Consider the following 26,977-nt stretch of genomic DNA (forward strand, 5'->3'; position numbering starts at 1 on the left):
TATGCAAGAACACAGTATTCTTGAGGGCAAATTGTATTTTGCACGATTTTTCATTTTCTTCTAACCCAAATTTCATGAAATCAGATTCATTTTCAAGCTTAATTCATCTTCCTTGTAAGCCTAATTTTCAAAAGTTTTCCCAATTTATTTGCTTCATCAAGTAATTTTTTCTTGTCTTGGACATGCCTAGTGTGAGTGCACTTGGATTCACCTGAGTTACTGACATCTTCCAAGGGCTGAGGACTGTGGCTGAGGCGAGTTTGGGTTGACCACTCTAATTACATTTTCCTAAAAACCAATGGGAAAGCTTTCTATGTTCTCCCTACAACATAGAAGTTCTATCCTACCCTTTATCCGACCTTCCATTTTTTGAATGGAGGGTTAAGATTGCCTCAATCACAATGTTACATCTCTACACTGTTTTATTTTTAATTTTTTTCTATAAACTGTTTTGACACCAAACTTTGGACGTCCATTTCTCTATTAAACTAGCACTAACAAAAATGTAAAAAAAATTATTTTCAATAAAATTAAATGATCAAAATACCCTTGAAAACTTTAAGGGGTATTTTGGGCATTATTTTTTATCGAAAATTTATTGTTAATATTTTGTATAGGTGCGCCCCAATGAGAAGATGGCACGTAGCAAATTTTAAATTCAGAAAAATTGTATTAAAAAAACTAAAAATAAAATACTTTGAGAACGGTGAGTGGCTCTCTTCATAAAAAATGGACGGCTGGATGGTAGGGGGAGGATAGAACTTCTGTGTTGTAGGGAGAACATAGAAAGCTTTCCCAAAACAAAATTGGGATAATTAGAGATGCATTAGAACTTAAGAATAAGGGGAATATACGTAAATATTACATTCATATCCCCTTCTTTAAGAGCATATTTAGACTTTTGCATCTATAAAAATAAAAAAAAATAAAATTACAAGAGCATCATGTATAAATTTTTGGAGCATTTTTTATATTTTGGTAATTATATTTATTTAAAATTATATTATTAGATCTTTTATTGGTACATTGTGGTTTTAAGAGCACATTTGACATTTTAATTTTGTCTTTGTTTTCTTCTCTACAATGGATTGAGCTCAAATATTGTGTGTCCATATTTTTCACCATTGTGTTTTTGTAAAAAAAAAATAGAAAAACCAAAAAAATCACCAACACATCATAACAAAAATTTAGAGCTATTTTGGTCATTTTATTCATTTAAAGAATTTTAAATTTATTTTACTGGTACATTATGATAGGAAGTATAAATGCCTATAATTTGAGCTCAATTCAATATGTGGAAAAAAATTTAAAATACTAGATATATTCTTAAAAAAATTGGACAAAAATATCATCATCATCGTTGGAGCATTTTCCCAACTAATTGAGTTGGCTACACGAATCCGGATATGTTGTTCTGCTCTATCAAGGGTTATACCTTAAGCCATAAGTCTCAATATCTTTTCTCACTATTTCCAATCATGTTCTTTTGGGCCTATTCTTTGCCTTCCACTTGTATTGAGCCAGCCTTTTAATAGGGGTTGGGTTGGACATGCGTTAGTTTCCATTGTTTTATCAAATAATTAAATTTATTTAATTTTTTACAATTATTATTTTTAGTTTTTAAAATTTATTTAATTTTTCATATTCATGATCTCCATGTTAGAGATTACATATCCTTAAAAATTATGTCTTAAAATCCATTTCAAAAATAGATTTATTAAGAGGTTTGCATTTCTACATATGCGGGCTTGGCCGCATAGAAACCGGGTCTTTTAGAAAATGCTTACCCGAAACGAGGATCACTGATCCATATAGGATTCAATGGGAAACCCAATTCTTTTATAGAATAGGGAATCTGTCCAACCCATTGTTCGTAAAATTGCCTGATCTAGCAACTAACCGCACGGTTAGATCGGAACCAGCCAATGGCCGATTCCGGTTTTGGGCAGTTGGGGTGATCAATTGATATTTAAAAATAAAAATAAAAAAAAAATGTATATAAATTCTTAAAAATAAGGAATTTGATTTGTAATACATTTTTAAATATTATTTGCATTATGGTAAAGATTAAAAATTGGTTTGGTCATAATACTCACTTTTATATTTTTCCATCTTTTTTAGAAAATTTAAAAAATAGCCATTGGAAAATATAAAATGGGTTACAATCCATTTTTTCATTAATTTTCAACTTCATTTGAATGTGTTTTGTTATAATCATTTTTTATATGTTTTTCATATTTTAATAGATTTTTTTTTTGTATTTTTTTTTATTTTTTTTCAACACTTTTTTTACCGTCTCGAACTTGCCCGGTTAGAATGGTTGAATTAGTCGGGTTATTGGTTAGGCCGGTTAAACTGGAAATAATCGGTTAAATTGTTTCTAGGCCTATGTCCAATTAACCGTTCCAATTCGATTTTGCGAATGCTAGTTCGACACAGCAGGAATAGCTCAATTTTGTCATTGGCTTGGCGATCTATGGCCCGTAATGAAATCGAAGATCTAGGTGAGAGAACCAGGCAATTCTCATTTTAGATAATATTCATTTTTTTAAGTGGTTATCACAAGATTCCCAAATCCCAACATTTTAAACCGGGTAGCCCTATCTTAAACTACGGGTAGCCAATCTGATTATCTTCTTATAAACCCCGTTCATCTTCTTCAATTAACAGCCTCTTATCTTAACCTGGGTTCATCTTCAATTAGCTAAACAGCTTCTTCTTCAATTAGCTAATAGCCTTCTATCTTAACCTGGGTTTATCTTTTTCAATTATAGTCCTATCTTCTGCCCTATCTTAAACTGGGTAGCCCTATCTTAACCTATTGGTAACCTTATCTTCTGCTGCTACAGTTGTCGCCTAGTTATTATTTATTTCTAGATATACAAAAATTTAATTTTTGGGTATCTATTATTTCAAAAAAATAAACGAATTCTCTGCTAAGATCACAGTTGTCGTTCTAGCTATTGTTTATTTCTAGATATACAAAGATTTATTTTTTGAAAATTTTTAGATATACAAAGATTTATTTTTTGGGTAGCTATTATTTCAAAAAATAAACGAATTATCAACTAAGATAATAGTTGTCGCTTTAGCTATTGTTTATTTTTAGATATACAAAGATTTATTTTTTGGGTAGCTATTGTTTCAAAAAATAAACGAATTTTCAGCTAAGATAATTTTTTCTGTTAAGATCTATTTATTTTTTGCTGCTATTGTTTGCTGATAAATTCGAAATATTTGAATTCTCTCATCAAATCAGTGTCATTGAATTATTATTTTTTTTAACTTTTTAAAATTAGTTTACCTCGTCACTCTCCTCCAATGCCCCCAGCATAATTTCTCCTCCAATATAGTCATAAAGCCTTTTAAAATACCAAATTTCTCCAAACTTTCTTTTTTTTATCAAATTTCTCCAAAAATTTTTTTTTCTTTTGAATTTACCCATGAAAGTTTTCTGAAGAGAGATATTCTCCAAACTTTTTTTTCTTTTGAATTTGCCTAGAAAAGTTTTTTGGAGATAGATAAACGAAAGGCTTTAGCAAAAAAAAAAACATAAAAAATATGATGGCCTAGCATAATAACAATATGTTATTCTAAAGTGTTCAACATCTTGAAAACATTTGATTCCAAATCAAGACATACAAAAAGTGTAGCTAATTCTTATGCCTAATGCAATTATAAAATTTAAACTACATACTAATAGAGATTATATGCTCAACCATTTCCCAAATTTCTTCTTGACACTGTCAAACAATAACAATGTATTTCCCACGTTGCATCTAAATACTACCCAAACAATGACAATCCATTTGCAAGTAACGTATTATACCAGTAATATATTTCACACAAAATATAAAACCTTTCCTTTCCTTGAGATACTCCGAAACCACCAAGTTTAATGTTATTTTTTGGCAATTGATAACTGACAAGAGTAAATTGTTTGCTGAAAAGCTATCACAGATAGTTATAACCAAAAAAAAAAAGTCAAGAAACTAAAACCTATTTTTTGGTCATTGATAACCGACAAGAGTAAATTGTTTGCTGAAAAGCTATCACAGATCGTTATAACCAAAAAAAAAAAAGTCAAGAAACTAAAACCCATCTCAGCTTGTAAGGAAAACGCAAAATGAGTATACAAAACTGTTCTCTCTTACATAAAAAAGGGAAGAAATTGTTTCCTAACTCTTGGAATGAATCTCCCCAATGAGAACTCATTCATCTGATGAAGAGGATGAATGTAAAGGGTATCTTGAAAGGATATCTGCCCAAGTGCTATCCCCATCTGTCACGTCCTTCACAACTGCTGCTACTTCGTCCACGCTAACACGAACCTGATCCTTAGAGTCTCTCTCTCGAACTGTCACAGAGTTCGATGAGTCCACAGTGATAGCAAATGGAACCCCCAGTTCATCAGTTCTAGCATAGCGCTTCCCAATAGAGGTACCAGTTATGTCAATCTTATGAGATATGCGAGCACGTGTCAAGGCCTTGGAGATAAGTTTAGCAACTTCTTCATATTCTGGTTTTTGAATCAACGGGAAAACAGTGCACTTAATGGGAGCCACCAGGGGAGGGAACTTAAACACATTGCACTGTTCATCTCCAGCTTTGTTCGGTCTAGTGTAGAAGGAATGCTCAAAAAGGCAGTATATGATACGGCCTATCCCAAATGATGGTTCAATCACAGAAGGAGTGAAAACCTTTTGATGTTCCTTCTTTTTCTCTTTAGAGATAGAGACCATGTTCTTTGTTAGGGTGACAGATTGCCCAAGGGTGCAGACAAAGAATTCCACCTCCCCTTTGGCTTCTAAGTTGGCCTTCACTTCCATAGCCTCTGCTTCTTTCATGACCTGCTCCACAACCAGGAAACGAATAAACAGATATAGGGCCAAAAGAGACCAACACTGAAAGGATTTAATTCAATATAAAGACATTAAAAAAAAAAAAGAACGCACGGAAGATTCAAATGAAGCTCACCTCAAGTGCTTCAATCACTTTCTTTTGATTGCCCTTGAAAACCAGCCCAACCTCCTTCTTTGATGGGGTGATAACCAATTTCTGCAATGGTGTATGCAATAAATCGGCAGTATAGATTCTATGCTTGTATGTTCATGTATAACTCCTCAAATATTAATTCCTTTTATGAATTATCACAGTCACTCATAATTATGTAACCCAAGAAAAGTCCCACATGTTTCTTGAGAGCCATAATAACTAGAAGTTTGCTCCATTTGATAAAGTTAACTTTTTATTTATTTAAGTAGCACATGTCGGGACTAGTGCTACTTTGACACTTTGCTCATGTCCAACACCTGGATGTATTGGATAAGGTCAGAGCTCCTATTTGCACACGCTGTGTTATGGAAAAAGCATGGTCATATCCCCCTCAATGACCTCACCTGAACATCACCCCCATATGGAATTTTCGGTGCAACATCCCACCACCAAACAACCGAAAAAAAGAGAAGTTTGGGAGCATTTGGAACTTTCATTTTAGAAAACAGCATAAATGCATAGTAGCCCTGTTTAATACACATGGAGTTTTCCTATGGAAAATACCAACAATGTAGAGCTTTGATTTGGAAATGAGTAACACTTTGCATCAGCTTTTTTTTTTTTTTTTTCTTCCAGGCCTTCCATTTCAATTTGCATCTTAAAATTCTTCCTGAGCTCTCATGCAATGCAAGTTCCAGCAACTTGTGTGCTTGTGTTTGTGAATGTGTGCTCATATTTTTTGAGAAAGAGGAAATCCTAAATATATGTACTTACCTCTACTTCTCTAGGTTCTGCAAATTTCTCTTGAGCAACTAGCTGGACACCACTTTTCTCCTGGAAAGCAAAAAAAAAATACAAAATGGTTCATCAATGTTCATCATCATTATATTATTCGAGTAAGATGAATCTAGAAAAATGTTAGCTTGTAAGGGAGAAAAAGAAAAAAACTGTGTCGAGCTTCTTACTGTGTGAGCACGGAGATCATATGCAGAGCGATCTGCAATACCAACACACTCAATCCAGCCATAAGAGGACTCAATTTCAGCGTCCCAACAATCTGCAGCATAGTGAGCCATTTCATTGGCCATATGCTGCCTAAAGCGCAATCGTTCTTTGTCAATCCCAAGAGACGTCATGAAAAGGTATGTCCTCCCCATGAAATAACCCAATGTCTCATTGTTGATGATTCCCTAGTGACCAAATGAAATTCCTGTTTATCGATCAAACCAAGTAATTGGAACATTCACCAGAAAAATTGGCTTGTGATTCATTTCTAAAAATATTAGTCACAAAACACTAGTAGAACCAAATGGCTATTGGAAATAAACACTTGGAAAAGTAGCTAATATCTCAGAAGACTGCCATGGGCAAAACTCACAAAACAGCTAGTCATTTGCAAAAGTAACATGAGAGAGAGAGAGAGAGAGTTAGTTTCTTCTAAAACCCTTATTTCTAATTGGTACCACACATTTGCTACTTTGGACGCCTCCCGTCCTTATCAATAAAACCATTAAAGGTACAGGAACCTTTTTAACTGCATCACCAAGCTGGAGCTTCTTAAATGGTTTTGCCTCCTTTTGCTCATCTCTTGGGTACATGAAGAATTCCAGATTAGATACATCCTTAAATTTTGGATGAGATTTATCATCAGGGTCCACAAAATGCTCAATCTCGGCTAAGGTGAACTCCCGAACCCTTAGGAGACCTTGTCGAGGAGATATCTGAAAGGCAAAAACCAAGTAAGCCTCAAGATACAGGAAATAATAAAACTTACGAGAGACCAGGAGAGGCCACCATCTTAGGTATCTAAACTGCATGTATACATTTTGCAAAAACAAGGAAAAACAAGCCATTATAACTTTGAATGGTAAACAGTGTGCGTCAAAATATTATCTAAAATAAAGGTATGGGAAAGTACAAAACTTCCAAACTTATATCCATAGTTAGGTTCAGAGTCCAGTCCTTCTTAGTTCATTTATTATCCTTCTTAGTTCATTTATTATGTTTGCATTTTATTTTTTGGTATATTTTTCTCATTGGATAACATTACTAGCATTCATCAGAAAATAACCCTGACAAGCAATACCTCATTTCTGAAAGCCTGACCAATTTGCGCTGCGGCAAAAGGAAGCTTGTTACCATTGTAATAGTACAGATCCTTGAAATTGACAAATATACCTTGGGCAGTCTCGGGGCGCATGTACCTGCAGAGCATAGATAACCCATCTCATTAACAAGCTCCAAGGACTGGAGATGCAAATGGTGTACGGCAGGTTTTTTTTTTTTAAAATTGTGTACTGCAGTTTTTTTTTTTTTTGAAAATTAAATTGTGTACCATAGTTTTTTTTTTATTGAATCTGGAAAATGGTCTACCACAATTTTCTTTAGGGAACATAAAAAGAATAAAAGGCGGCTAGAACACTAGCATAAATCATGGTGGTGCTCAGGAAGTTCGGAATTTCAAAAGTGATAGGACTATTATATTTTATAAGTGACTATTTCACACCAGTCTATTTGACTCATTTTTACTAAAATACCCCGATATCTTTAAATACCGGATTGGGGTCAAATAGTTATTGAAAAATACTTGTTCAGGCTTGTTTTTGAGAAACCAAGCTTCTGGGGGTCACATGCAATATTTATGCAAGTTTTCAAACTTCCAAAATCTTTGCTCCTCTTTTTGAAATTCACAAGGGAAGGGAAAAAAAAATAGTATGAGCTATTGAAATTCTTACCCAGGACTCAGGCCAGAAGGGCCTATAGAGGTCGCGAACATCAAATTAAAAGGGTATGGATCTGAGAGAGGATTCTTCGTATCTGGCGCAACTATACCATACTCCTTGAGTTTTGAACCCAATTCCTTGGCAGAGAGGTCATCCAAAGTCGCCATAACGCGCTTATATTCCATGGCCTTTTCCTCAGGTAAAGTGAGGTCCTTCTCAAGCTTATCCTTGCAAAAGTCCTTGAGCAAGTGATCTGCTCTGTAACATGTACCTGTATTCTCATCCTTTACCATAAGATCTGTAAATTTGTCGACATGACCTGAAGCTTTTAACACAACTTCAGGAGTCACACAAGGACAATCCACTTCCAACATGTTTTCCTCTAGGACAAAGTGCTGCAAAGGGAAGTAGGTAAATCAGTCACACAACTTCAGGAGTCACACAAGGACAGTCCACTTCCAACATGTTTTCCTCTAGGACAAAGTGCTGCAAAGGGAAGTAGGTAAATCGGTAACAACATATTTACTGAACATTAGTAAAAGTCACATTATGATTCCTTTTTCGACATGTGACTGACTTCAGTGATTTTAATGTGATGCACTTTATTTGAGACCGAAGGTTCCTTCATAAGTTTATCTAACGAGAAACAAGGTTTAGTATAGCATCTTAATCCTGAAGGTTAAGACATGGTCATGCTGATTGCTTGAAGATTTCACATTCAAACTCTTCCCATCTTCAAGCAATTGCACTTGCATGTCTCATGTCTGTCAAGATTTATACCATGCAATTCCACAGATGAACTTTTGCAAGATAAAGCTCGTAATAATCTGATGGCACACACATGACTGTAGTAAACAAAGATAAGCATTTCAAATAATCAAGAGTACCACAACATTCATCCTCCAACTTTAGCTTTAAAAATATGATGAAGATAGGAACAGCAAGGCATGCCCAACAAAGGAAAGACATAACAGGAAAAATGCAGTCACCAAAGCCAATTAAAATCAATATCACTTTCTATAGCAGATCAAACATTGAACATTCAGGACTGCAGAAAGAGTATAATATGTCCCAAGAGGAATGAAAAATACAATCAAGTGAAGCATCAATCAACTTTGATGACACAGTCAAAACTTGCCATTTTGTTGATTGAAGAATCTGGCAACAAGAAGAGCAACAACCCAATCATACATGAAATAAAGCAATGTATTTAAACCAGTGACAAGGCCTCAGCCAAGTAACTCGGCCTCAGCAACCTGCCGAGGCAAGTTTATGTGCCCAACTCGCCCTCCTCAAGATCCCTTAAAAAACCACAAATTTTGTTTTAGAAAAAAACACTGATATATGATTTGCAAATATGTTTATATATGTTTTTAGGTTTTTTGTGATGATTTGTGAACTTTTCTTATTATATGTTTTTATTTATTTTTCTTTTTTCTTTTTCTAACATGTTTCGATGTACAAATTATTTTTTTCAGTAATTTGTCTTTTATATAACTTTTTCATCTTTTATAAACTTTTAATTATTCTAGTACTTATTTTAGTTTGCTTATTTTACTTATTTTTCTTTGGGCCTATTCTGGTATTGTGCAGGTCTCGGCGAGTCCACTTGGGCTCGGTTAAAGTCACTTGGCTCTGACCAAGGCCAAGTCCAAGGCCTGAGCTGAGTTTCAGAACATTGAATTAAACAAAGGATCGTGCATAACAAAGGAAAAAAAAGGTATGATGACACCTCAGTGTACATTGCCACTACAGCAGTTCCAAAGCTCAATATGAGCAATATGAGAAAACTAGTGCATGCAGGCAAGGACTTCTTCAGAAAATTAAGAAGTGTTCGGTGTTCACACTAGGGCTAATATAAAAAGCAATAGACTAGCTACAATAGTTTACCAAGGCATTATTTTGGTTTTGGCTTTTCATTCTTTAGGTATCCAATTCTGCCAATATAGACATTACTTTTGAATTTTTTATCAATCTCAATATTGGTAGTATCTTCTTTACTTTTGTAAATCAAAATTGATAGTTGTATTTTATTTTTCAATTTTTCCTTACAGCCGACAATTGATCATCTAGGATACATGCACGTGGTTGTAGAGTTTGGATACCTCAATCTGATTCTTGAATTCAATGTTGGAATTTCATCTAGAAGCATTATGCGGTTATACTTTAAGAATTGAAATCTTTTTTCAAGAAAATGCTAACAAATGGGGTTCAGATTCAAGGCCAAAGCTGGCCCATTTATTATGCAAGCTCACAAATCGAGTCTAAATCCAGTTAATTGGAGAGCTAAAAACTTGAAGACGGTTTTTGATAAAAAAATTTAAGGAAATAAATTGCAGTTGTACTAGGCTAGGAGTGAAACACTCTACGCCAACTCAGAGTTCTGCAGGTTCTTCCCTTTTGAATTTCTCATATTCCGCTCACATTTTCTTACAACTTCCACTTCATATTAATTGAAAAGGATATCAACAGAAAAATAAACAAAAGCAAATTTACAGAAAACCAAGATAGAAGATATAAAAAACAAGAAGTAAGTTTAAAAAAAAATGAAGGAAGATCGCGGGTATATAAAAACCTAGATAGAAGATATAAAAAACAAGAAGTTTAAAAAAAAATGAAGAAAGATCTGGGCTTTATAATCATGCTCTCTAATTATACCAGTTCCAGCAACTAAACCAACAAAAACCAAAAAGTAATTAGAAACCAAAACTCATAAGCAAGGTAAGTGACCTGAAAAATATAAATGACACATAAAATGGCAAAAAAAATGCAGATATAACCCCAAATTCCACAAATATCCAAGCTTCTGCAACTCAAGAGATTATTGACAATAATACATCATCAAAATCATACAACAAATCAAAATAAAATAAAAAAAGAAAAAAACTTGTAATAATTTAATAAGCAAACCCCACAATAACACCAGAACAAAACAATGGAACGCAATTAAGAAAAGAAAAAAAGATCAAAAGAGTAAATCACAAGGAAATAAAAAACAAAATCAATAAAAGGAATAAGATTGAAGTAAAAAGTAACGAAACAAACCTCACGCCAAAAACCTAGAACATTAGACTTGACTGCACAACCCGGTGGCCCATAATCATACAACCCCGCAACACCCCTATAAATCTTGAAAGATGGAATATAAAACAGCCTTCTCTCTAGAGCATTCACCACACCCTGCCTAAAAGCGTCCCTATTACCACCTCCATTCTCCGAAACCCTAGAATTGAGCTCCTTAGAGAGCACTTCGACCTCCACTTTCATGGCCTTGAGCGAGTTCAAGGTTGATTCCACCTCTGATGGGCTTGCGCCGCTAGCCTTCAAGAAACGAATTGCTTGGCCCTGAGCTTCTGCTGAGGCTCGCTTCTGGGCTAAAACTGCTTTCAGGGAATCGATGGAGGTCTCAGCCATGGCAATTCTGGTAGGGTTTGTGGAGGTGGAAAAGTAGGGCTTCGTGGTGAAGTTGTAGGCGTGGGGCGATAGAGAAGTGTGTGGAGGGGTTTGGGGTAAAAAGTCTGGAAGCCGTCTGGAAGAGAGAGAAAGAAAAACGAAAAGTAAAATTCATAGAGAGAAAAAGAGGAGAGAGAGAGGTTCATGGTTTCGGTGTCGGGGAAGTTATGTGGTCGATAACTCCTAGGATATACGGTAAATATTTTATATTTATATTTATATCGGTAATAATTTAAAGAGTAACGATCTTATTAGATCTTCTTACACTTTGTACGATCTTAATAGATCACAATTAAATTCTGCACAAATTTTTAAAAAAGTTATTGTGGAATTTGATTTTTTTTAGAAATAAGTTTTAAAATTTAATGATGATCTTTTTGAATCGTAATTCGTAGGTGCGGTAGAGTCTAATAGGATCATTACTCATAATTTAAATATAAATATATAATATTTATAACATATTATAATATATAATATACTGTATTTTATATTTATTTTTAATATATATATCTATATATATTTTATATTACATAAATACATATTTTATATAACATAGTATAATATATAATATAGTGTATTTTATATTTATTTTATTATATAATGAAATATATTATATTACATAAATGTATAATATATATATATATAACATAAAAATTTATTTTTTATTTATTTTATTATATAATATATATATATAATATTATATTATACATTGTATTTTATATTTATTTTATTATATAATATATATTTATATGAAATAATATAGTATATTATATATTGTATTTTCCATTTATTCTATTAATATATATTTTTATTATATAATATTATAAGAGTAATGACCCTATAGGACCCTCCTCACCCATGTGTGTAGGACCTCAAAGATCACTATTAAATTTGGCATTGATCTCTAGAAAAGTTATAACATGGATGTGGGATTTGACTTTTTTAGAGATCCGTATCAAATTTAATGGTAATCCTTTCAGGTCCTACACATATAGGTGGAAGTGGTTCCTATAAGATCATTTCTCAATATTATAAATATCTATTATATAAATAAAATAGAAAATATATTATATATTATACAATGAATTATATTGTATATTATACAATAAAATATATACATTTTATATATGAGGGGGGTTCATTCAAAAAAAAAAATTTCTTCTAACCCTTAGGTTTGAAGTTCAATTTTTTTATCAAATTAAGAAGTTCTAAATTTTCAAGAAGATATTTCCTGTTATCAAACATGCTTCTTTTGGGTACTTAGAAATATATTATGTGGAAATAGATTACAAGGAAATATGACGTTTTGACTATTTGGTACGTTTAATCCTAAGTAAATAGAAAGAGATTACGCGAGATTTCTCAAAAAAAAATTAGGAAATCTATTATACGTGGTGATAGGTAAAAAATCTATTTCGAGAGTGGTGAGTAATTTTAAGAAATCTTTCATATGCATTTTTTACATACCTATCCTTGATTAAAAAAATCTTCTAAACCCACTCTTCATAATAACTAGGTTATCCCTCCCTTTTTAAACTACTCTAAAGACGTCATTTGTCATATAAAAACAAACATAATAAAATTATCTGAAGGCATCAACTATCATATAAAAATAAAAATCAGCAATAGTAACATTATGTGATCCCTCCCTTTTTAAGCTCGTCCCCTCTGCATCATTGTCATATAAAAATAAAAAATAATAAAACTAAAAATCAGTAATCAATGATAAATTACACAACATAATCATAATAAAAAATTTCACACAATATAATCCTTACAAGAGATTACTAAAATCTATATTCAAATAACATACTTCTTTAGTCTCCTCCGATACCTCAAAATTTTATACTGAAATTATCAAACCTTCTAGTTTACTAATCAAACTTGTTCCCAAATTTTAACTCGTAACTTACCGATTTTGAATTTAGTATCATAAATTTATTGTTTATTTGAAATTATATAGAGAGACACTTGAAAGACTTTTATATAAAAAATAAAAATAATGCCTATCATAATAAAATCATGTTATTCCAATCATATTGTTCCAATGACTTATCATATTGAAACCAATGTCATGTTAGAAAACCTGGGATTGCATATAAGTACCAAAGGCACTTAAAATAAGTAGGAAATAGTGTCATGACGGTAAAATGGTACAAGTAATTATTAGAAAAAAATTTTGGAATGGTGATAATGTTATTAATAGAAATCTTTTTGGAATGATGTGATATTTTAATTCAGTATTTTAGTGGAATTTTGTGACAAAAAAGAAGTAAATGATAATTCTGCATTTTAGTGGAATTTTATGACGAAAAAGAAAGAAATGATAGTTTATAAGCACGTGGTAAAATGTTGGTAAGGCATTTCCTATATTTCTTCTAGACATAGCCAAACAATAACAATGTATTTTTAGATTGCATCTAACTACTACCCAAACAGTAACAATCCATTTACAGGTAATGTATTACGCAGTAATACCAATAATATATTTGACAGACAGTATATTTCTAAGTATCGAAATGGCACCTTAATCGTAAGGAAAGATTAAGCGGATTTTCTTAGATGTGGTGATAAGTGGAAAATCTATTATCCTAGATTAAAAAAATCTTCTTCCGTCTTCATAATAAGTACCATAAATGATCCCTCATTTTTTTAAGCTCTTCCCTTCATCTGAAGGCATCAGTTGTCATATAAAAACAAAAATAATAAAAATAAAAATAAATAATCAATGATAAATTACACAACACAATCATAATAAAAAATTTCACACAACATGATTCTTATAAGAAATTACTAAAATCTCAATTGAAATAACATACCTCTTTAGCCTCTTCCAATACCTCAAAATTATATACTCCGATTACCAAACCTTCTCGTTTACTAATCAAACTTCTTCCCATTTTTTAACTCGTACCATAGATATTTTGAATTTAGTATCATAAATTTATTGTTTATTTGAAATTATATAGAGAGACACTTGAAATACTTCTACTAAAAATAAATAAAAATAAGGTTTATCATAATAAAATCATGTTATTCCAATCATATTGTTCCAATGACTTATCATGTTAAACCAATGTCATGTTAGAAAACGTGTAATTCCATGTAAGTGCCAAATGCACGTAAAATAAGTAGGAAATGGTGTAATGATGATTGTAAAATGGTACAAGTTATTATTAGAAAATATATTTGAAATGGTGGTGATGTTATTATTAGAAATCTTTTTGGAATGGTGTGATAATGATTTTAATTCCGTATTTTAGTGAAATTTTGTGACAAAAAAGAAAGAAATGATAATTCTGCATTTTAGTGGAATTTTGTGACAAAAAAATAAAGAAATGATAGTTTATAAACATATGCTGGTAAAATATTGGTAATGCATTTCCTATATTTTTTCTAGACATAGCCAAACAATAACAATGTATTTCCCATGTTATATCTAAATACTACCCAAACAGTAACAATCCATTTACATGTAATGTATTATGCCAGTAATATATTTTACAGACGATATATTTTCAAGTATCCAAACGGCCCCTACGATGAATGAAATAGAAAGATGAATGGAAAATGTTGAAGCTCCATTGGCCGGAGAATAATAGCGTATCTCTATCTGTTTGGGTTCTCCCTCCGATAGCGGCCAATAAAGAAACTCTGATAGCAACCCATCCTCTTTGTCCCAAATCTCCCTCATGTCGTTGCTTAGTGTAACAAATTACCTGAACTATCTATTTTCAACATTTTCAAGTGTTTGTAGATCTACTTGATCTGAAAATTTCAATTTTATAATTAGAATTGATTATGGATTTTCAAGCCATCCCTTTTGACACCACCTTTTTATTTCCTCTCTTTTTGTTAGCTTAAATCTTAATCCTGATATTGGGATGGATGGATATAAAAATAAAAACATACTTTCAAGTTTTAAAATAGTGCATCTTGTAACAAATTATATAAAATATTTATTTGTTAATATTTTTTAGTGTTCGTAGATATGCTTGATTTTCATCTGTTTAAAATTTCAATTCCATAATAAGAGTTTGATATGGATTTTCAAACCATCCCTTTTGAAACTACCTTTTATTTCCTCTCCCTTTGTTATTTTCATTCTCTTTCAATTTTCATATCCACTCCCTAAGATTTAATCCTGATCTCGAGATGGATGGATATTAAAAATATATATATAAAATAATGCATTTTGTAACAAATTATACATGCTATTTATTTTTAATATTTTCAAGTACTTGTAGATTAGTTGAATATGGATATTGAAGCATCCCTTCTGACACCAAAACTATATCCTCTAGCAAAATTTAAAAGTACGCCTTAATTGTATAGTTAAAGTTGGCAACTTATTCAAACCTCACCCTTTTTATAGAGATATGTCTTGTAATAAATTATGTCGACCCCCAATGTTTTTTCAAATTTTCAAGTTTTTGTATATCTACTCGATCCGCAAAAAAAATAGGTTTCATAATTAAAGCTGAACATGGAGTTCAAAGCCATCCTTTCTGACACCCAAATTACATCTTCAGAAAAATATAGAGGTATGATGTACTTATACGATATAAGGTGAGCACCTTATACAAACCTCACCCTTTTATAAAAAACATTTGATCTCTCTTTCAATTTTTTACTATGAAGGGGACATAATCCTAACATTTTATGACCCCTACTGAGTTTTTATAGAGATAATGCTTTTCTAGTGGACTCTGAGCATCTTCTCAGTGCTCAGCAATAAGGAGCACCATGAAGGCAAGATTAGAATTAGAGCTTTTGGGGTTAGTGGTCAACGCTTGAATTTCCATTTGGGTACTCATACACTAAGCAAAACACTAATCTACCACTCAAATTGTTGCACCAATCACTAGAAGACCTTGTGCAAAGACATTGTTTGCCTATATTCTCCTGTAATAATCTTTTAGAATTTTAAAAAGTTAACTAGAAAATGTGTATAGAAGTTTAAAAATTAAATTACATTATACAGATAATAGCTTAGGGAAATTTTTTTAGGGGATTGTATATAATGAGACAATTTACCTTTCGTACAAGGTCACAGTTACATATAATCATCCGATGTGAAATCTGATCGCTTGGGTATTTTACAAAGTTCGAGAAAATTTCTTTTGAACTTTGAGTTTGGTCAATGAAATAAATGCAGCTACTTAATTTCACATCTAATGGTCAAGATTAATTGTGACTACCTTGTACCAAAGATAAATAATTTTATTATGCACTTTCCGATTTGTTAGTGGCAATGTAGTTTCTTCTTGTTTGTGATGAGGAGCGGTAGCAGCCTCTTTGCTGCCCAAAAACTTTCATGATTTAAGATATTTAATAAGAGATCTTGATTTATGAAGCAAATGAAACAAATTTAGAACAAAGTAATAAACAACAAAGTATTAGAAATAGGATAAGGAGCATGAAGTGTGAATCTAATTGCAAAAATAAAAGATAAAAAAACTAAAACGTTAAAGACTGATATAATGCACTGGCGCCCTACCCAACTTCAGATCAATGGACATCAGCCCACTAATTGCAACATTCCTCTTTCTATCACTAACTGAAATTTTTTTTGCATCAAATTTTAAGTAAAATATCAAGAAAATAGTCAAAATCAACTTAAAAATTTAATGATATGATTAATCAACAATTTTCTAAATAAAGTGGTTACCTCTTGAAAATCCTTGCATCCTTCAAGAATTTGTTAGAAAAAAATGCCCAAAATTACACTTCTTGTGTATTTTAACAATTGAACGCGTCTCTATCAATGGGTTGAATAACCTAAATACCCTGCACGGTTTGGGTTCCAAACACATAACAGGCTTTTTTCATTTAAAATGATGTTCTAGGTTTATCTTATTTGGTAATATGGCTCCACTCGAGTTGGAAAAGGGGTTGGGGTTGTGGTGGGTGGTGGTAGCAACCCCATACTTTTGTAATCATGTTGCGGATTTTATTCCCACTGATACCACCCTACTAACAACTTCAAAAACCTAAGTCGTAAACTATTTTAAAAAATAAGTAGAGGCTGCTTTCTCCACTGAATTAACCAAAAAAAAAAAATCACCCCGAACTATAAAGACAATATTAGGATCTTAATAAGACATGACATTTAGGTTATTTGGCAATGGAAGAGCTACATAAATGAAATGACTATTTGAAAAACCAACTCCTGAACTAAAAATGGGTAGGGGCCGCCTTCCCCACTAAATTACCCAAAAAAAAAAAAGGGTCACCCGAGCTACAAAGACAGGATCTGAATAAGACATGCCACTTAAGATACTTGGCAATGGAAGAGGTACAAAAATGAAAGAACTTATACAGAGTAACCGCATTGCTGATAATTTCATTATTTTTGGGGTGCTTTTGACCATTTTAATGTTATTTTTCCGAGTTTATGTCATTAGTTTTTATTTCTTTTGCCAATTAAAAAAAAAAAAATCTTGAATATGTAATTATTAATTTTCCTCTTGCTTTTCCCAATGGTAACATCAGAAAGAAAAACTTTGGAACATCACCCAAAACGAAAAGAAAAAGGACTTTTGAACATTTCAAAAGCAAAATTTATGAGAATTAAATGTTCTCAACCACCCAAGTCTTCATAAGAACTTACTAAATTGAACATGGGGGCCTCTTCATTTTCTTTGATTATCAAGTTTCGAAGACAGGTCACCAGTTATCAAGTGGCATAGAGAGATTTGTCAAAGTCTTTCCAAGCTTCCCATAGTGAGATTTTCTCAATCCCATTATAGTCTGGAAAATGAGGTCAAAGAAGCAACAGAAAAAGCATATGCTTGCTTCAACCATCCATATTATTGGGCTAAAGACCACATTTTCCTAATTTCTTTACACTTTTTCCATGCATCCACCAAAAATTTTCTCTTTTCTTTCTATTTGAAGTTTTTTTTTTTTTTTTTTCTCTTCACAATTTTTTACAAACAGGTAATGATACAATGCACACCCATTAAGTTTTACAAACTAAATTTTTCAATATTGATTGAAGAAGAATGGGGGAACAAAGCCCTGTGAACAAGAAAACAAAAGAAGCCTAATTGACTCAGCCACCTTTTGTTACAACAATTCACCTCAAACCACAGAGACATAGTGAGACCTCCTTTCCCGATGCTTTAGGATGGTGAACAGAACACAAACTCAAACGCACAGGTGGTTGCTCATGATGAAACCCATTGTATCTGATGGGCTTGCACCTGGCCTGTATGAGAGAAAAGCATGCTACAATTGGCATATATGCTAACATAAATGTAAATTCAAATAGTGTCATAAAAGAACCACATATCCTTGTAAATATATATACATATAGATATTCACCCATATTTTACACAGCTTATCACTGTTATCAAGACCGGACAGGAGCGATAGGAGTGCCAATTGGGGGCCTTGGCCTGTGTGGTCTATACCAAAAACTGCATTTGGTCAAAAACCAAGGTTTGACCAGCCAAACTAGCCATTTTGATCGGTTACATTGACTAAACAAGGTTAGACAACTTTTTTTGTAATATACGTCATTTTTTAAACTACTTCCTACGTTCTCTATATGGTTTAGAAAATCCGGTTACAAGTGGTCGAATTGGTGTTGACGGGATCAAACCCTGTGACGACCCTAAATTTTTTTGCAAAAATAATAATACTCACAATAATAATAATAATAATATTAATTAAGTAATTAAAATAATATATATAAGTATTATAATAATAATAAAATAATAATATTAGTAACAAAATGATAATAATAATCGTAATAAAAATAATAATAATAGTGATAATAAAATAATAGTAAGAATAATAAATAAATAAATGAATAAAGGCATAAATTTAAATGATGGTCCATGTGGTTACAATACACCATGAGACCACCATTATACTCACACATTTTGCATCAAAACATTTAGAAATTAAATAAAAATGAAAAAAATGAGGTATCTCGTGATTAGGGTGAGGAGTCTCATAAGAAGGGTGAGGTGTCTCATGATTAGGGTGAGATGGCTCATGGAGGCTATTATTCAAATAAGGAAAAAGACACATGGATGCCACGTATAATGTATATATTGAATCCTACCTTTTATAAATACCCCATTGACCCCTCAAACATGGCATCAATTGGTCATCCCTCACTCTCCTCTCAAATAGGAGCCTCTCTCTCTCCACGTAAATTCCTTCTCTCCCTCTTTTCCATCTCAATTTCAATTATACTCTTATCATAAGTATAATAGTTTTCAATAATTTCATCATACTCTCATCATATTCATAATACTCTCATCATGAGCATAACGAAATTATTGAAAACTATTATGTTCATGATGAGAATATAATTGAAATTGAGATGGAAAAGAAGGAGATAAGGAACTTATGTGGAGGGAGAGAGGCTCCTATTCGAGAGGAGAGAGAGAGAGGAGCAATGATGCTATGTTTAAAGCGTCAATAGCGTATTTATAAAAGGTAGGCTTCAATATACACATGACACATAGCATCCACATGTCTTTTTCCTTATTTGAATAATAGCCTCCACGAGCCACCTCACCCTAACCATAAAGCATCTTACCCTTCGCATGAGACACCTCACCCTAATCATGAGACACCTCATTTTTTTTTAATTTCGAAATTTTTTGATGCAAAAGGTGTGAGTATAATGGTGGTCCCATGGTGTATTGTAACCACATGGACCATCATTTAAATTTATGCCTTTATTCATTTATTTGTTTATTATTAATATTATTCTTACTATTATTTTATTATCACTATTATTATTATTATTATTATTATTACTATTATTATTATTATTATTATCATTTTGTTACTAATATTACTATTTTATTTTATTATTATTATAATATTGATATATATATATATATATTATTTTAATTTAATTTTATTTATTTATTATTATTATTATTATTGTTATTATTATTTTTCTAAAAAAAATTAGGGTCGTCACAAACCCCTAATCAATGTGGTGGCTCGCCGATTCTGAGAAGACCGTTAATGTTTCACAACATTTTGGTGTGATTGTTATAATCACAATAGATGATACTAACCATCCGCAGAAAAAGACTAGTATGATCTCCAAGTAAGAAACAACAGATATATGCTTTCCAGTATGGATATTTTTCTCTTACTTCCCACAAATTGAGAACAAGTCTTTCAATCCATGAATACTTATAGAGGGACTAAGTTAAATAAATAAGCTACAAAAGAACATAATTACAGAAACATCAAGTTTTGAAAATTAATGACACAATTATTTTCTCCTTTCTTTCTTCCAAACTTTTCCCTTATGCCTTTAGCTTTTTCCCTTTTTCTTCTTTATCTAATTTGCTTCTCCAAGAATTTTCTGCCACATTTTGAGGAAAACCTTGATTTTGAAAACCTCCAAAGTACGATTATAAAAACCCCAATTTTTTTATTAACATCACAGACATCAACTCACTTTTTTGTAATGGTACAGTAGTGAGATCTGAGTTTTCCAGCCCGGACGTCCTCAATATACTGCAAGCAGACAAGGTAAAGAAAAGTAAATGAGTTCATAGTTTCCAACACTCTTAACATTTTCCATGTCAATGTTTTTTCTTTTAATAATTCAAAGGGTACATCTTGTTTGGTGTTTTCGGACAAACGTCAAGAGCCCACACTCTTGAACTCCCTTACCAAAACCATGTGTGTACCAGCAACCCAATTCCCATCTAAACATTCCTTAGCAATTTGCATATTCTCAGTATTACACTCAAAAAAAAAAAGGCAATTAAATTTAGCAATTGAAACAAGCATTCAACTAACATGATAGCTAATAAGACTTGCAAGCAGGAAAAAAAAAAGCTAAGGCTAAAAAGGTAATTTGGTGGACTTTATGAAGCAAGTTATATTGGCTGCTTCCTAAAAAGGTAATTTGATGGACTTTAAGAAGCAAGTAATATCGACTGCTTCCTCTTCCATTTATGTTTCTGTAACCTTGATTGCACTTAATTTGTTTCGGTGCAACCATTTAGTGTATGTGATCAATCAAAAAGGATAAAGAGCTCTGCAGGAACTATTAAATAAAAGATTCTTTTAAGATTAAACAAATAATTCCTATAGAAAAAACATAAAATATAAATAAAAGTGGGCTCGGTATAGATAGAACGATGACGTACCATTTGCAAAGTAACCAAAACTGAGGAAAATGCTAATGAGTCAAAAGGTATCTCATCAAATCCAAACAGAGCACATTCAAGGGACTCAGGTCCTGGGGCAAAGTGGGGATTCTTCAATTTAGCCCGGAAAATTATATAGCTCTGTACTGCACCAAGGCACCCAAAAATAGTGAAAGACGTACTAAAAATATTGTATGTCACAACAAAAGAGTCAAGTATCTTATGATTAATTAGAGCATGGAAAATGATAGACCATTAGGATCATCCCTATCCAACGAGATAATGGAAGGTGATCAAGAGAGATAGGCACTATTTGACTTCAAATTACAATCAAAAAGTGTTTTGTCTCAACTTGTAATTGACCAAGTGACAAATTGATCAATTTAAAGTAGCTATCTAGAGGCATTTGAATGTCTTAATTTGCATAGCAGTGTGTTATCATATTGTGGTGGCGGCGGTGGTGGTGCCAGTAGTAGTGGTGATGCTGATGCTGATGGTGGTGGTGGTGGTGGTGGTGGAGTATGGTGGCTAAGCAGGGAACATGGCAGAGTGGGTGATCGAGTGGTGGAGGTCACATGGGATAGTTGTGGTTGCAATGGCGATGTGGGTGTTAGTTACGAATTGGTGATTTTTTTTTCTGTTTTTTTGTGGGGGGGAGGAGAAGGGGAGAGAGAGAGAGAGAGAGAGAGAGAGAGAGAGAGGCTCCATGCAATTCGGAATCAATTCAAATGTGACAACCAAACATCCATAGATGTCAAATTGCATCAAGCCAAACGACAATTTGGTTCAAATTGGTGAGACCCTACATTAGGGTCATGTCTTGTTCTAGTGGGTCCCAGTCTCTCCATTTCATTTCATCCAATGGTTATGACCTAAATGACTGAACAAACCATAGTCCATTGCATCATAATATACTCTTCCAAGAGTCAAAACAAGCAGTCAGGTTGCTGAAAATGAAGAATTTATTTATCCTTACTTGACCAATAAGAGGAATATCCAACTGAGCAAATGGAGATATAACTTCCACATCAGCACATGCTTCTTCAAAGGTTTCCCTTGCTGCACCTTCCGCTGCCGACTCACCAACTTCCATGAAGCCTGCTGGAAGAGTCCTGTGGAGAACCAGCAATCTTAAGCACAACCTTCCTAATCACCAGCTTAGAAACAAAGTTTTGAGCATTTCCTAGCAATTATAAATACAAGCCTAGTGGAAACTATCATTAAATTTATAATGGGGGACACAAGTCTATCAGGTATGAACATTTAAGGTTTTCTATCTTTAATCCACCACAGAGAAGAAAAACCGCAGTTGATGGAAATGATATTGTCAACCTAGAAACATTTACTGCAAAAAAGGAGTAGTTCTTCATCACTTGCTAAGGGCAATTGAAACTCCTGGCATTCAGGCAAGTTGACTACCCTTAATTATACCCTCCCTTCCTCCCTCTCATCACACAGGTTTCTCTCCCACTCATCACACAGGTTTCTCGCCGGTTCTTAATATATCTCATTAAAAATGTCTAAGCTATGAATGAGGGGCAAGGGACCAACATGAATGCATCGCCCTTTTGGACTTCATCTGCAGATAGAACTACTAGTCACAAGCAACTCTTACGATAGAGGACAGGAAAAGTATAAAAGTTTCCAGATTAATACCAGAGCCCATATGATGGTTGTATTTTCCTTTTGCAGAGCAAAACCTTACTGTTGTGTTCAACCAGGCAACCAACTACCTGTAGCATTTTGAACAAAAAATGAGCTTCAATCAAGATATTAAAGCTAATATTAGCAGCATTCAGTTTTGAGGTTAATAATGCAACATATGGCATGACTATTAACAATCTTGTAACAACATCGAGCAGGACATCAATAACTCCATTCATTAAAACTGGTTCAGCTTTAAAAACCTGAGCTGCACAAAAACAGGACCAGGCCAAATTGGGAGCAGAGACAAACCTCTATTTAACATTAAGTGCAAAGCAGCATGTCACTATCCAGACAAGGAGGCAGGCATAAACACAAACCCTTAAAGAGTTCTTGGTAAATCAATTTAAAAAAAAAACAGAGAGAGAGAGAGAGAGAGAGTGAGAGCTAATCTGCATGAAAATAAAACAAAACTAATCTGATAATGATTTATCTGTCATATGGCAGTATCAAGAATAACTTATTCAAGATAAACATAGTCAAATTTAAGTTTAACATTTTGAAAAGTTATTTTCACTTTACTCAGTGTAGGAAGTTAATTCGGTCGATCTTGACGTGTGGCACTTGAGAGAGAGAGATGATGATGATGTTCATCAAAATCATCATCATGATCATGAAAGTACTGATTCTACCTCCAAGGCAATTTTAATCACCATAAAAAACTAGTATTATCTCTCAATGAGCAGTAGAGACACACAATGTTATCATAACACTATTGCATTTACCAATCAACCCCAAACATGATTCCAGGATATTTAAAATTTTAAATATTTTGTATCTGATTACTTCAAGTAGCTTTATCAGATCATATCAGTAACATCAATGACCAAGTTTAGTTACCAACGTATATGTTTGCAGATATCTAGAGCAGAGCGTTATAGACTGCAGAGCTGAAATCACAGAAGTGCATATGAATTTCAAGTATGATGAGATTTTTTTTCTGTTTAGAAAGTGTATTTTTTAAAAGCTGTCAACTAAAATTGAAGAAAGAAGTCAGCGCCTAACTGACAAGAAGTAACTGATGCTGAATTTTCGTGCCGGGTGATAACATAAGAAGATCAAATTATCCATGAAAACAAAGGAAGAAAAGGATAGCATTGGAGTTACTAATCACCCAAAAAAAATTCTTCAGATACTACTATGAGTCTCTTTGTAAATGCAACTTTTATAGGAAATCCATGCTCACAGTCAGCAGCCTACCATTTTTGGATTCTCATAATGAACTTTCTCACATACTGTGCATACAGCCCTCATCCGCTCCTCTCCTTCGGGTATAACATGCTTGGTTGGACCTCCACAAGACTGACAAAAGCCAATATTAGGCTTGTGTACCTGAAAATAAAAAAAAAATGCAGTAAATTAATTCTCCTTTCCTGAGTAAGTATGATAGAACGGCAAACCCTATATCATTAATCTCAGAATAAATAAAAGCATAAACCTGTGCTTTCTCATGTGTCTGTGGGTGGGTGGACAGGTTTTCCTAACAAGCACATGGAGAGTGAGGTGGTTAACACAAGCCCCTGAATAAAAGCACACAGTGTTGGTTGGTCATATAAGCAGGCGAAAAATGTCACTAGGATTTATACAAGAACTAGAACAGCCTCTAACCACGACTAAGCCCTAAACAGAGCTAATCTAGAGATCACAGTTACCTTGGTCTAGCAACAGCCGCCGACCATGACTAGGCCCTAAACTGAGTTAATCCAGTGATCACAGTTACCTTGGTCTAGTCAATCTACCAAAATAATGATAATAAGGTTCATTTCCTATATATAGTGATAATCAAAAAGAGTATTTTATTTTGTCACGAGAGGTTGCTAGTTGATCAGTAAAAACTGCAAAGCATACATGACCTGTCTCTATACTGGATCTAATTTTTCCTACTCTTAAAATCAGCTATTATGTTTGTTAGCCATAGTGTTCATTTTCTCTTTTTTCTATAAAATATTGGTTTAAGGAATGGATATGAAAAGAAGAATTGCAACATGTGAACAGTTCTGGATATTTTTGTGGCAACATTCAACATGGCTGGTCATATATCATGGGCCAGGCAACATCTTTTCGAAGCATTCCCATAAGGACCTCAAAAACCAAATATTCTGATTCTAATCAAAAAGCATTTCTAGCAGTAATACAAGTCATGAAAAAATCACATTATAACGGAGCAAATAAATCACAACCCTTCAATTGAGACTTTGAAAAAATCACCACTAAAAACCATTACTATCAATAGATTTAGAAAGGAAAATAATATGAGCCCCTAGGTAGCCGGACAACAATGTCTATGAACAACTCTAAGGGAACTAACAACTTACGATAAAAAATTATTCAAACCATTCTCCAAACCCCACCTAGCCCATCAACTATTACTTATATCCTAAAGTCCCAACTGTTGCAATCTCTTAAACTTGCCCCAAAATTGCAAGCCCGGCCGATTTTTATTCTAGCATAGCAATAGAATAAAAGGAAAGCCAAACCAATGCTAATAAGGTTACACCTATTTTTTGTTAATTAAGAACCCAATGGAAGTTCACAAAATGCAGCTTCTACTGGTCACATAAGTCGGGTGATCAAATTCCATTTTCAAATTGGAAAACATTACATGATGCCTTCTTTCTTTTCTTTTTTTTTTTTGAAATAAGTAGTTGACTAACAAAAATAGTTGGGAAAAGGGCTTTGATGATGATGAAGTAGTTTACTAACAAAAAATCATTACTCTAACCAAGCTTCAATATTAAAACATACACTTCTCACATAATTACATGCACATGTGGGAAAACACACAAATATGCACATTCTTTTCTCTTTGTCCCTTTAAAAAAAAAAAAATTGCACCAAGTAATGTGACGCAATGGCTTCAAAGGAACACTCATATGCCTTAGTATTATTGCCCAGGCAGCTTATCTAGCTCATCACAAGACACAGAAAACCCACAAGTTCGAAAATGTACATTAAACTTGGGTATTGGACGCCTCTTGCAGAGTAAGTTCACAATTTCAAAATAACATTTGAAGAAATGGGGGAAGAGAGCGTTGAATTGGAGAAGAAACTGGTCTGTCAATTTGCGTGGTTGCATGCGTGTGTAGGAGAGAGAGAAGAAGAAGAAAAACGTGAAGAATGACAGTTTGTTGAAATCTCGAGTTTCCAAACACTTTATCATAGAGTAATTATGATGTCTGCAATCCCATTTCTACCCAACCCAACTAAAATCCCCACGATCTCCAAAGCCCCAAATTATTCGAGTAAACAAAAGACCCGCAGAGAAAAAACCCAAATCAACGAAGGAGCAAAATCGACGAAGAACAAAGCTACAAGAATTTAGAAGCATGGCAATGTAAAGGAAGAGCAACAATCAAATAAATGTACATAGAACAAAGCCAAGATAACAAACAGTATAATCCTCGAATAAACGCAGAGGAGGAGTATGAGAAATCAAAAGCTACCATTGATGGCAAAGATGAAGAAGAAGAAGAGACCCCAGAATCTGAATTGGAGGGAGAGAGATGTGTAGACATCTGAAGAGCCCTGAAATAACGTCTGCTTCGAGATAGAGATTTGGGGTTTAATAGAGGAGGACCCAAGTGAGATGTGTGGCTTTGAATGAATGGGTGTGGTAGAGAGAAAGGGTGGGGCTTCAACCTGTGAAATGGAGAAGCCCCTGTTCTAATGGTGTGGATACTCCTGATCATTTCTTTATTCAGAGTGCGCCTCGAATTGGACTTACGTTTGTGCATTCCGAGGGGCGGATATGAATGGGTAGGGAGATGCCATGTCCATCGAGTCTTTGGAATTTCTTACTAATTTATGGAAAAAGTTTATGGGAAAGCACAGACCGAGACCATTTACCGTCGGGAAAAGGTCGTCACATTAAAAAATTGGGTTCATACGAGCTCAAATTTTAAAAATGGGTCCATACAAGTTCAAATTTTAAAAAATTTAATCGATGCAAGCTCAAAT

General features: G+C 33.3%; 2 protein-coding genes across 12 annotated transcripts; both read right to left on the reverse strand.

The window, feature by feature from the left end:
• Positions 1-3,984: 3,984 nt before the first annotated feature.
• On the reverse strand, positions 3,985-11,202 carry LOC18445417 (glycine--tRNA ligase, mitochondrial 1). 6 transcript variants are annotated; one of them, XR_016041083.1, is made up of 8 exons: positions 10,764-11,202; positions 7,731-8,113; positions 7,082-7,199; positions 6,522-6,716; positions 5,961-6,205; positions 5,770-5,829; positions 4,978-5,058; positions 3,985-4,850 (listed from the first exon to the last, which is right to left on the reverse strand). XR_016041083.1 is itself a non-coding variant. In XM_006855555.4 (8 exons), exons 1-8 carry the CDS (start codon positions 11,130-11,132, stop codon positions 4,212-4,214), a joined length of 2,070 nt encoding a protein of 689 aa, XP_006855617.2. In that variant the 5' UTR covers positions 11,133-11,202; the 3' UTR covers positions 3,985-4,211. The 6 variants fall into 6 exon arrangements, 4 of the variants coding, with proteins under 4 accessions (XP_006855617.2, XP_020529988.2, XP_088703409.1 ...); XR_016041082.1 differs by having other exon boundaries at positions 6,459-6,716; XM_006855555.4 differs by having other exon boundaries at positions 5,961-6,185.
• Positions 11,203-18,031: 6,829 nt separating this feature from the next.
• On the reverse strand, positions 18,032-26,795 carry NUDX23 (nudix hydrolase homolog 23). 6 transcript variants are annotated; one of them, XM_020674424.2, is made up of 8 exons: positions 26,464-26,795; positions 24,459-24,540; positions 24,221-24,352; positions 22,973-23,049; positions 22,293-22,428; positions 21,317-21,457; positions 20,617-20,675; positions 18,032-18,384 (listed from the first exon to the last, which is right to left on the reverse strand). In XM_020674424.2, the coding sequence occupies exons 3-8, from the start codon at positions 24,272-24,274 to the stop codon at positions 18,324-18,326; spliced, it is 528 nt and encodes a 175-aa protein (XP_020530083.1). In that variant the 5' UTR covers positions 24,275-24,352; positions 24,459-24,540; positions 26,464-26,795; the 3' UTR covers positions 18,032-18,323. The 6 variants fall into 6 exon arrangements, 4 of the variants coding, with proteins under 4 accessions (XP_020530083.1, XP_011627500.3, XP_088703411.1 ...); XM_088847285.1 differs by lacking the exon at positions 18,032-18,384 and adding an exon at positions 20,274-20,520; XR_016041084.1 differs by lacking the exon at positions 24,459-24,540 and having other exon boundaries at positions 21,317-21,462.
• Between the last annotated feature and the right edge of the window lie 182 nt (positions 26,796-26,977).

This window comes from Amborella trichopoda, chromosome 9, assembly GCF_054954075.1.
Source record: "Amborella trichopoda isolate Santa Cruz 75 chromosome 9, AtrichopodaSantaCruz75HAP2 v2.0, whole genome shotgun sequence".
In the NCBI taxonomy this organism is placed as follows: domain Eukaryota; kingdom Viridiplantae; phylum Streptophyta; class Magnoliopsida; order Amborellales; family Amborellaceae; genus Amborella; species Amborella trichopoda.